The sequence below is a fragment of the Chiloscyllium punctatum genome, chromosome 44 (assembly GCF_047496795.1).
Source record: "Chiloscyllium punctatum isolate Juve2018m chromosome 44, sChiPun1.3, whole genome shotgun sequence".
NCBI classification, from domain to species: domain Eukaryota; kingdom Metazoa; phylum Chordata; class Chondrichthyes; order Orectolobiformes; family Hemiscylliidae; genus Chiloscyllium; species Chiloscyllium punctatum.
In genome coordinates this window covers 14,900,676-14,912,857 of record NC_092782.1, presented here as the reverse complement: position 1 = coordinate 14,912,857, position 12,182 = coordinate 14,900,676, and the positions used below count along the sequence as shown (strand labels likewise).

At 42.9% G+C, this 12,182-nt stretch overlaps 1 protein-coding gene across 1 annotated transcript in view; it reads right to left on the bottom strand.

Moving 5' to 3' along the window:
- lrmp (lymphoid-restricted membrane protein) overlaps positions 1–5,988 on the bottom strand; it is a 165,181-nt gene extending 159,193 nt beyond the window's left edge. Inside the window, 3 exon segments of the mRNA XM_072562048.1 lie at positions 1,335–1,341; positions 4,643–4,745; positions 5,424–5,988. Of these exon segments, the coding sequence (XP_072418149.1) occupies positions 1,335–1,341; positions 4,643–4,745; positions 5,424–5,988 (675 nt within the window).
- Between the last annotated feature and the right edge of the window lie 6,194 nt (positions 5,989–12,182).

Sequence of the window (12,182 nt, the reverse complement as noted above, 5' to 3'; positions counted from 1 at the left end):
GTATTTAGACCGCCTAAACAGTCAGTGGGAAATTGAGAAACAAATTTGTAAGGAGATTTCAGTTATCTGTAAGAATAATTGGGTGGTTATGGTATGGGATGTTAACTTTCCGAACATTGTCTGGGACTGCCATAGTGTTAAGGGTTTAGATGGAGAGGAATTTGTTAATAGACAATAAGTGCAATAAACAATAAATTCTGCCCTTCGAGCCTGCACCACCATTCAATATGATCATGGCTGATCATCCTTAATCTGTATCCTGTTCCTGCCTTATCTCCGTAACCCTTGATTCCACTATCCTTGAGAGCTCAATCCAACTCTTTCTTAAATGAATCCAGAGACTGGGCCTCCACTGCCCTCTGGGGCAGAGCATTCCACACAGCCACCACTCTCTGGGTGAAGAAGTTTCTCCTCATCTCTGTCCTAAATGGTCTACCCTGTATTTTTAAGCTGTGTCCTCTGGTTCGGCACTCACCCATCAGCGGAAACATGTTTCCTGCCTCCAGAGAGTGTCCAATCCTTTAATAATCTTATATGTCTCAATCAGATCCCCTCTCAGTCTTCAAAACTCAAGGTTATACAAGCCCAGTCGCTCTAGTCTTTCAGCACAAGGTAGTCCCGGCATTCCAGGAATTGACCTCGCAAACCTACGCTGCACTCCCTCAATAGCCAGAATGTCTTTCCTCAAATTTGGAGACCAGAACTGCACACAGTACTCCAGGTGTGATCTCACCAGGGCCCTGTACAGCTGCAGAAGAACCTCTTTGCTTCAATACTCAATTCCTCTTGTTATGAAGGCCAGCATGGTCTTTGTTCACTCCCTGCTATACCTGCATACTTACCTTCATTGACTGGTGTACAAGAACACCCAGATCTCTCTATACTGGCCCTTTACCTAAATTGATTCCATTTAGGTAGTAATCTGCCTTCCTGTTCTTGCCACCAAAGTGGATAACCATACATTTATCCACATTAAACTGCATCTGACCACTCACCTAACTTGTCCAGGTCACCCTGTGATCTCCTAACATCAGCCTCACATTTCACCCGCCACCCAGCTTAGTATCATCAGCAAATTTGCTAATGTTATTGCTAATATCATCCATCTCATTAACATATTATAAAAAGCTGCGGTCCCAGCTCTGATCCCTGCGGTACCCCATTGGTCACTGCCTGACATTCCGAAATGGAGCCGTATATCACTTCTTTGTTTCCTATCAGCCAACCAACTTTCAATCCAAGTTAGTACTTTGCCCCCAATACCGTGCGCCTTAATTTTGCTCACTAACCTCCTATGAGGGACTTTATCAAAAGCTTTCTGAAAGTCTAGGTACACTGCATCTACTGGATCTCCCTCGTCCATCTTCAGAGTTACATCCTCAAAAAATTCCAGAAGATTAGTCAAGCATGATTTCCCCTTCATAAATCCATGCTGACTCTGACCTGGGTACAAGACGATTTTCTAATTCAGGACCTGGATGTACCTACTAGAGAAGGTGCAAAACTTGACCTACTCTTAGGTAATAAAGGCAGGGCAGGTGACTGAGGTGTCAGTGGGGAATACTTTGGGGCCAGCGACCAGAATTCTATTAGTGTTAAAATAGTGATGGAAAACGATAGACAGGATCTAAAAGCTGAAGTTCTAAATTGGAGGAAGGCCAATTTTGACAGTATTAGGAAAGAACTTTCAAAAGCTGATTGGGGGCAAATGTTTGCAGGTAAAGGGACGACTAGAAAATGGGAAGCCTTCAGAAATGAGATTACAAGAGTCCAGAGAAAGTATATTCCGGTTAGGGTGAAAGGATGACTAGAGAAACTAAGGGTGTGGTTCACAAAAAGTAGAAAGCATATGTCAAGTATGGACAGTGAATCCTTAGAGTAAAAAGGCAGAGAGTATACTTAAGAGGGAAATCAGGAGGGCAAAAAGGGGACATGAGATAGCTTTGGCAAATAGAATTAAGTAGGAGAAAGTGAGGACTGCAGATGGACATCAGAGCTGAAAAATGTGTTGCTGGAAAAGCACAGCAGGTCAGGCAGCAACCAAGGAGCAGGTGAATCGATGTTTTGGGCATAAGCCCTTCCAGCAACACATTTTTCAGCAAATAGAATTAAGGACAATCCAAAGGGTTTTTATGAATACATTAAGGACAAAAGGGTAACTAGGGAGAGAATAGGGCCCCTCAAAGATCAGCAAGGCGGCCTTTGTGTGGAGCTGCAAAACAAAAGGGAGATACTAAACGAGTATTTTGCATCAGTGTTTTCTGTGGAGAAGGATATGGAAGATATAGAATGTGGAGAAATAGATGGTGACATCTTGAAAAATGTCCATATTAAAGAGGCAAAGGTGCTGGATAAATCCCCAGGACCTGATCAGGTGCACCGTAGAACACTGTGGGAGGCTAGGGAAGGGACGACTGGGGCTCTTACTGAGATATATTTATCATCGATAGTCACAGGTGAGGTGCCAGATGACTGGAGGTTGGCAAACGTGGTCTCAATATTTAAGAAAGGTGGTAAGGACAAGCCAGGGAACTATAGACCAGTAGCCTGACATCGGTGGTGGGCAAGTTGTTGGAGGGAATCCTGAGGGACAGGATGTACATGTATTTGGAAAGGCAAGGACTGATTAGGGATAGATAGCATGACTGTGTGTGTGGGAAATGATGTCTCACAAACTTGTTTGAGTCTTTTGAAGTAGTAACAAAGAGGATTGGTGAAGGCAGAACAGTGGACATAACGTACATGGAGTTAAGATTAGAGTGGTGTTGGAAAAGCACAGTAGGTCAGCCAGGATCCGAGGAGCAGGAAAATCAATGTTTCAGGCAAAAAAACCCTTGATCAGGATCTATACGGACTTCAATAAGGCGTTCAACAAGGACCCCCATGGGAGACTGGTGAGCAAGGTTAGATCGCATGGAATACAGGGAGAACTAACCATTTGGATTCAGAGCTGGCTCAAAAAGGTAGAAGACAGAGGCTGGTGGTGGAGGGTTGTTTTTCAGTCTGGAGGCTTGTGACCAGTGGAGTACCACAAGGATTGATGCTGGGTCTCTACTTTTCTTCAGAAGTGATCTGTATGTGAATATTGGAGGTGTTGGTAGTAAGTTTGCAGATGACACCACAATTAGAGATTTAGTGGACAGTGAAGAGGGTGACCTCAGATTACAATGGAATATTGATCAGATGGACCGAGGAGAGGCAGATGGATTTTAATTTAGATTAAATTCTTTGCTTTTATTTAGAGAACGGTAAATCAGAGCAGGACTGAAACATTTAATGGCAAGTTCCTGGGGAGTGTTGCTAAACAGAGACCTTGGAATGAAGGTTCATAGCTCCTTGAAAGTAGAGTCACAGGTCGATAGGATAGTGAAGATGGCATTTGGTATGCTTTCCTTCATTGGTCAGAGTATTGAGTACAAGAGTTGGGAGGTCATGTTGCGGCTGTACAGGACATTGGTTAGGCCACTTTTGGAATATTGCATGCAATTCTGGTCTCCTTCCTATCGGAAGGATGCTGTGAAACTTGAAAGGGTTCAGAAAAGGTTGACAAGGATGTTGCCAGGGTTGGAGGATTTGAGCTACAGGGAGAGGCTGAATAAGTTGGGGCTATTTTCTCCAAAGCGTTGGAGGTTGAGGGGTGACCTTAGGAGGTTTATAAAAGTATGAGGAGCATGGACAGGGTGAATAGCCAAGGTCTTTTCCCTGGGGTGAGGGAGTCCAGAACTAGAGGGCATAGGTTTAGGGTGAGAGGGGAAAGATATAAAAGGGACCCAAGAAGCAACGTTTTCATGCAGATGGTGGTGCACGGAATGGCATGAGCTGCCAACGGAAGGAGAGGAGGCTGGTACTACTACAGCATTTAAAAAGGCATCTGGATGGGTACATGAAATCGGAAGGGTTTTGAGGGATGTGGGCCTGGATTATGTTCGGATATCTGATCAGCATGGACAAGTGGGACTGAAGGGTCTGTTTCCAAGCTGTACATCTCTATGACTCTATAACTAGTCTAGTGAAGCTCCTGTTGTATCCCTTCAAGAACTTTACTTAAAAGGAACTAAAAAAAATACATACCCTGCTTCAGATGTGCCTAGCAACATAATTGTAGTAAAATGTCTTCTGTTTTACATTCTAACCCCTTTGTAATGAGAGCTAGCACACCATTTGACTTCCTGTTTGATGTACCTGAATGTTAACTTTCTCGGATTGTTCAGCAAGACACCCAGATCCCTCGGAATACAAACACTTCCCCATCTCTCACCTTTTAAAAACAAAATTGTATTTTCCAAAAGTGGGTAATTTCACAATTCGTCACTTTGTATTCCACTTGTAAAGTTCTTGTCCACTCACCCAAGCCATCCCTATCCTTACGCAGTCTAGTTTTATTTCACCCAACTTGATCACCAGCAAAGTTTGATACATTAAATCACTTGGATGAAGGTACAAAGTATAATTTAAATTAAAAGCAGTTGAGGCCAAGGTCCCAAATCTTGCAGAACTCCCTAGTTATTGGATAGGAAATAAAAAATGTTCCATTTCTTGCCTGTTCATCAATCCTTAAGCTATGTTATTATGTGACTCCAATTTTAAAGGAACAAATGGGAACAGTGCAGTGTTACAGAACAGAAATGTGTTACCTCTGTGCTTTGTGTCACAGGCATAAAAAATGGTGTCCAGCAAATCTTCCTCACAGATCAGACTCATTTCTTCCACATTTTCCATTCTGTTTACCACGGCAGGCTCGTTTACTTGAGAAAAACAGTCAAAGATTGAACAAAACGCACAATGTCACCTTCACGCGTGAAGATCGTTTAAACTTTATAGTTTACCACATCCTGTTCGTGAGCATTCTTGTACATATATTTTGCTAAATGGCAACATTTTCAGTTGGTTTATTTGGGAACGTTAAAACAGTGTGATTAATTCAGTGTAACTACTCATCCAATAGAATAACAGCTTCAGTTACACTGAGTCGGTCAGCTCTTTATTAAAAATGTTCAAATTAATAAACATCATTACCATAAATATACCTAAATCTCATAATATAATCATGTAGTAATGGTTAAATACATCTCACAATTTGAACAAAATTAAACCTATGGCTCTATTTAACCACAAAAAAAAATAAGGCTACAAAATAAAACATTCCAACATATTTAGCAAGTCACAGTTATGATACTGGATAATTAGTTGAGTCTCCAAGTCCAACCATGTCAAGTTGTTAAACTGAATTCTGAAAAAGGGCATATTGAGACTGTGAAAGGTACTTGTTTATATGCAAGTGCCCCCTTCAACGTAAGCTAGGTTCTGTAATAATAATTGGCATTTCAAAAATTCTGGACTCCAGTCTAAATCATGCTGGAGATAAATCCGACTCAGGTGAACACGTTTACTTAAAATAAAGTGTGATAACTTTCCCAACTTACCACTTGTCTCATCTAAGGATAACTTCTTCGCTACAGGTGACTGTGTTCTATGCAAGCGGGTGTAGAAATTAAAGTTGGAGGAGTTCACTGGGCTGCACACAGCACTCCCATCATCACTGGTCACTATACGGTGCTCAATGTTAATAATGGCCGAATGGGGTTGACTCAAACTGGTAATGTTCCTCACACACCCACTAACTGGAGTGGAGCAGCTCTGAGCTCCACAGCGATGCAGTGGCTTGGAGAACATCCCTCCAATGGAGCTGACCACTGTGTAAGTAGAATTAACTGTGGGAGGCTTTCCTGGTTGAGCTGTAGAGATTTTGGGTGACGGTGTACAATTTGCAACAGCGATGTTCACTTCCTGCTCCACTGTGTGATGCTCTGCTGTTCTGTTCCTCAGAATCACCTCCATGTTTTTCTTGAGGCTGACCTGAGGGCTCTCAAAGTTTCGGGAGCGAAATTTAGGAATTTGCAGCACAGGGTTGGATATCTGATCCCTCTTCTGAATGGTCTGAAGTTTTTTGCAAATGCTCTCTACTGGATTATGGCGTTTACTACACATGGTCCTGTTTGAAGATGAATGGAAATACCTCACTCTGAAATATCTGCAAAATCAAAATACAAGCCTATTTCTAACCTTGGTCACACACACACACACAAAGAAACATCAATGCTTACTCAACAAAATAGATGCACATTTGAATCTGGGTGCTCATGGGTACAAATGTCAGCTGTGACTCAGCGGTAACTCTCAATCAGAAAGTGGTGGATTTAACACCCATTCCAGAGAATAGGCTACAAAATGTAGGCTGATGCTTCAAATACAGACTGTACTGCACAAATGTTAAAGCAAAGTCTGCAGAGATAAATGCAAATGATCCCACTGCACTATTATTGAAAACCAGAGGAGCTCGCTCCTCTCATTTTCTGGTCAATATTTATCAACTACCAAGAATAGATGATCTGATCCTGATCACATTGCTGTCTTTATGGGAGCGTGTTGTGTGCCAGCAAGCTGCTGAGTTTCTTACTATCGGTCACTGTCCTACAACGGACTGATGAACTGTAAAATGCTTCGGAGGGTTCAGAGATTGTCAAAAGATACTATATTCAAAGTTGGCAAGAGGATGTGCAGCTCAGGTGCTCATTGTTGTGGTTCTGTTCGCCGAGCTGGGAATTTGTGTTGCAGACGTTTCGTTCCCTGTCTAGGTGACATCCTTAGTGCTTGGGAGCCTCCTGTGAAGCGCTTCTGTGATGTTTCCTCCAGCATTTATAATGGTTTGAATCTGCCACTTCCAGTTGTCAGTCCCAGCTGTCCGTTGCAGTGGCCGATATATTGGGTCCGGGTCGATGTGCTTATTAATGGAATCTGTGGATGAGTGCCATGCCTCTAGGAATTCCCTGCCTGTTCTCTGTTTGGCTTGTCCTATAATAGTAGTGTTGTCCCAGTCGAATTCATGTTGCTTGTCATCAGAGTGTGTGGCTAAGGATAGCTGGTCGTGTCACTTCGTGGCTAGTTGGTGTTCATGGATGCGGGTCATTAGCTGTCTTCCTGTTTGTCCTGTGTAGTGTTTTGTGCAGTCCTTGCATGGGATTTTGTACACTACATTGGTTTTGCTCATGCTGGGTATCGGGTCCTTCATCCTGGTGAGTTGTTATCTGAGAGTGGCTGTTGGTTTGTGTGCTGTTATGAGTCCTAGTGGTCGCAGTAGTCTGGCTGTCAGTTCAGAAATGCTCCTGATGTATGGTAGTGTGGCTAGTCCTTTGGGTTGCGGCATGTCCTCATTCCGTTGTCTTTCCCTTCGGCATCGGTTGATGAAATTGTGCGGGTATCCGTTTTTGGCGAATACCTTGTATAGGTGTTCCTCTTCCTCTTTTTGTAGTTCTGGTGTACTGCAGTGTGCTGTGGCCCTTTTGAATAGTGTCTTGATGCAACTTCTTTTATGTGTTGGGGTGGTTGCTTTTGTAGTTCAGGACTTAGTCTGTGTGTGGCTTTCCAACAGACAGCTGGAACTGACAACCGGAAGCGACAGATTCAAACCACTATAAATGCCGGAGGAAACATCACAGAAGCGCTTCACAGGAGGCTCCCAAGCACTGAGGATGTCACCAAGACAGGGGACGAAACGTCTGCAACACAAATTCCCAGCTCGGCGAACAGAACCACAACAAGGTACTATATAAATATAAGCCTCTCCTGAAAAGTGGAGAAAAAAAGTGAAAGGAGAACACAGCAAATTCTTTACAAATCCAGTTTGAAACTTTCCAGATGCATTTTCTGTGTTGAATAGCAAAGCTGACAGTCTACAGAGCACAGCGCAGAGCAATTGGAGCTAGGGGGCAGCATCTCAAACAAACAGATTCACAAACAAACAATCAGCAAAAAAAAAGAGAGGACTGAACTGACAAGTGGCACACATCACCAAATGTCAACAAGCACACAGTGACAACAAAAGTCAGGCCTGTATTCATGTGACACACTTCACAACCACTGGGTATTGAAGCACATCATAACCAGGAAAGCCTTTTAAGTGTAATCACTGATGCAGTGCAGGTTTAAAAATCACATTTTTTAAAAAATGTGAATACATCTGCATTTAAATAGAGCTTTTGATTTCTCAAAATGTTGTTATGGCTAGTGAGACACTTTTAAAGTTACATTGTTAGGAATGCAGCACCAAAGGCCATCAACCTAAGTGCTTTTTTGTGGAGTCAGTGGAGGGATAAATATTAGCGAGTGCAGTTGGGCAAACTCACTGCTCTTCTTTACCCCTGGATTTAATAATTCGTCAGGAAGACAACACAATTGCAATATTTCCTACTTTCAACTCCCCGGAATCCAACCTTATTGGTCTTAGATCACTTTGCAATTTTTTTTATTATTATGCAAATCATTCCTTCTCTCTCTCCCCCCCCCCTTATTAACATCCATCACTCTTTTACCTCTGGCTTTGTAGTGATTCAAATTGTTTATTTCCACCACTACCAGGGAGAACATTTTATCAATTAACCTATATTTCTGATAAACCTATTCACACATCTAATTACACAAATCCAATCTCTGAGCTCTCCCAGAACAGTTTCACATTTACCAGGCTCTCTAAGGAGTTTTAATAAGGTCATTTCAGGTTTTTGTTTTAACACTGCAATGAGCATGGACTCAACCTACTCAATTTCTCATAAGAGGATCCCTCCACATCCAGGCCAACATTCTCAAGACTACCTCCAGCAATAGTCTTCACAGACTATTAAACTCTATCCATAAGCTTCTAATTAACCTTCAAGTAGTTTCAACATTTCATTTTGATTCCATCTTCTAATTGATAGCATTATATTTTAAAATACAAGTTGCTATCCAGATAAACTCCAGTCCTGTGTATGCAGCTCCCAATTAAATCCCTCAAAAATCAAGCCAATCACCAGTTGCTGGTTTCCTCTGATTAGCTGTTGCGATTCTGGGCATTTTGGAAGGGCTGCTATTTAATTGATAGATAAAACTCAAAATATAGCCAAATCCGTCAGATAATCGACTACTCAAGTGCGAAGTTAATAGGGCGTAGAATTTAGACTTTTAGATATACTCAGGCAGCCCAAGATTTAACCCTGGCTCAGCAGAATTTAGCTGTTTAACTACACAATAATGGGCAAATAACTTGTAAAATTAGATAGTGAAAATAAACATACTTCACTCGTCTAGATAGGGTGTGGCTTGTTCCCTTACAATTACACACAAATCCTAATCGCTGTTGGTAACGTTTGTTCAAGTGCAGGACTGTAAAATAGAATGAATTTAAGAGATATGGAACTTCTATATATGAAAAGAGCCTAATTTAACTAACACAGCAGCTTCCTTAATGCAAGTAACAGGATTTTAGAACACAGTTTAACGGGACAGCTGTAATACGTTTTTCCCGTAATTTCGGGACTCCCACTTTTTAATGTATCAATATTAAAATAACACCGTTCTCTAACTTTCTATAATTCTCCGCAAACATTACCTTCTGACTCAGGAGATTTATCGTTACCGAAACTGTATTACTCTGATTTATAAGACACTACTAACCCAGCCCAAGTTTTAAAGGGCCCTTGCTCCAGTTTGAATAGCGCGCCGTTTTGCGGTAGTCCCGCCCCTGCTCTCTGATTGGACGGGAAATGTAACCTTACCACATGAGCCAGGTAAAAACAATGACTGCAGGTGCTGGAAACCAGATTCTGGATTAGTGGTGCTGGAAGAGCACAGCAGTTCAGGCAGCATCCAAGGAGCTTTGAAATCAAGGTTTCGGGCAAAAGCCCTTCATCAGGAATAAAGGCAGAGAGCCTGAAGCATGGAGAGATAAGCTAGAGGAGGGTGGGGGTGGGGAGAAAGTAGCATAGAGTACAATGGGTGAGTGGGGGAGGGGATGAAGGTGATAGGTCAGGGTGGAGTGGATAAAGTTTGTGAGAAGATTTGTAGCTCAGGTGCTCGTTGTTGTGGTTCTGTTCGCCGAGCTGGGAATTTGTGTGGCAGACGTTTTGTCCCCTGTCTAGGTGACATCCTCAGTGCTTGGGAGCCTCCTGTGAAGCGCTTCTGTGATTTTTCCTCTGGCATTTATAGTGGCCTGTCTCTGCCGCTTCCGGTTGTCAGTTCCAGCTGTTCGCTGCAGTGGCCGGTATATTGGGTCCAGGTCGATGTGCTTATTGATTGAATCTGTGGATGAGTGCCATGCCTCGAGGAATTCCCTGCCTGTTCTCTGTTTGGCTTGTCCTATAATAGTAGTGTTGTCCCAGTCGAATTCATGTTGCTTGTCATCTGAGTGTGTGGCTACTAAGGATAGCTGGTCGTGTCGTTTCGTGGCTAGTTGGTGTTCATGGATGCGGATCGTTAGCTGTCTTCCTGTTTGTCCTGTGTAGTGTTTTCTGCAGCCCTTGCATGGGATTTTGTACGCTACATTGGTTTTGCTCATGCTGGGTATCGGGTCCTTCATCCTGGTGAGTTGTTATCTGAGAGTGGCTGTTGGTTTGTGTGCTGTTATGAGTCCTAGTGGTCGCAGTAGTCTGGCTGTCAGTTCAGAAATGCTCCTGATGTATGGTAGTGTGGCTAGTCCTTTGGGTTGCGGCATGTCCTCATTCCGTTGTCTTTCCCTTCGGCATCGGTTGATGAAATTGTGCGGGTATCCGTTTTTGGAGAATACATTGTATAGGTGTTCCTCTTCCTCTTTTTGTAGTTCTGGTGTACTGCAGTGTGTTGTGGCCCTTTTGGATAGTGTCTTGATGCAACTTCTTTTGTGTGTGTTGGGGTGGTTGCTTTCGTAGTTCAGGACTTGGTCTGTGTGTGTGGCTTTCCTGTAAACCTTTGTGGTGAATTCTCCGTTCGGTGTTCTCTGTACCATCATGTCTAGGAATGGGAGTTGGTTGTCCTTTTCTTCCTCTCTAGTGAATCGGATTCCTGTAAGTGTGGCGTTGATGATCCGATGTGTGTTCTCTATTTCTGTGTTTTTAATGATTACAAAGGTATCATCTACATATCTGACCCAGAGTTTGGGCTGAATTTGCGGTAAGACTGTTTGTTCTAATCTTTGCATTACCGCTTCTGCTAGGAGTCCAGAGATCGGTGAGCCCATGGGGGTGCCGTTGATTTTTTCACATATTTGGTTGTTGAATGTGAAGTGTGTTTTGAGGCACAGGTCCAGTAGTTTGAGTATGCCATCTTTGTTGATAGGTTCAATGTCCTGTTGTTTGTTCTGTATGTCCAGCAGGTTGGCTATTGTTTCTCTGGCTAGGGTTTTGTCGATTAGAGGTGAACAGTGCCGTTACATCGAATTAGACCATGGTTTCTTCCTTGTCTATGTGTATATTAATGATGATGTCCAAGAATTCCTGTGTTGACTGTATAGAGTGTCCGGATCTGCTGATCAGGTGTTTCAGTTTGTGCTGTAGTTCTTTAGCCAGTTTGTGTGATGGTGTCCCTGGTAGTGATACTATGGGTCTGAGTGGGGTGTCTGGTTTGTGCACTTACGGTAGTCTTTGACACCTTTGTAATCATTAAAAACACAGAAATAGAGAACACATACTAGATCATCAACGTCACACTCACAGGAATACAATTCACTAGAGAGGAAGAAAAGGACAACCAACTCCCATTCCTAGACGTGATGGTACAGAGAACACCGAACGGAGAATTCACCACAAAGGTATACAGGAAAGACACACACAGACCAAGTCCGAAACTACGAAAGCAACACCCCAACACACACAAAAGAAGTTGCATCAAGACACTATTCAAAAGGGCCACAACACACTGCAGTACACCAGAACTGCAAGAAGAGGAAGAAGAACACCTATACAATGTATTCGCCAAAAACGGATACCCGCACAATTTCATCAACAGATGCCTAAGGGAAAGACAACGGAACGAGGACATGCCATACTATAGGAAGGATATGGAGGCACTGGAATGGGTGCAGAGGAGGTTTACCAGGATGTTGCCTGGTATGGTAGGAAGATCGTATGAGGAAAGGCTGAGGCACTTGGGGCTGTTTTCATTGGAGAAAAGAAGGTTTAGGGGTGACTTGATAGAGATGTACAAGATGATTAGGGGTTTAGATAGGGTTGATCATGAGAACCTTTTTCCACGTATGGAGTCAGCTATTACGAGGGGGCATAGCTTTAAATTAAGGGGTGGTAGGTATAGGACAGATGTTAGGGGTAGGTTCTTTACTCAGCGAGTCGTGAGTTCATGGAATGCCCTGCCAGTAGCAGTGGTGGACTCTCCCTCTT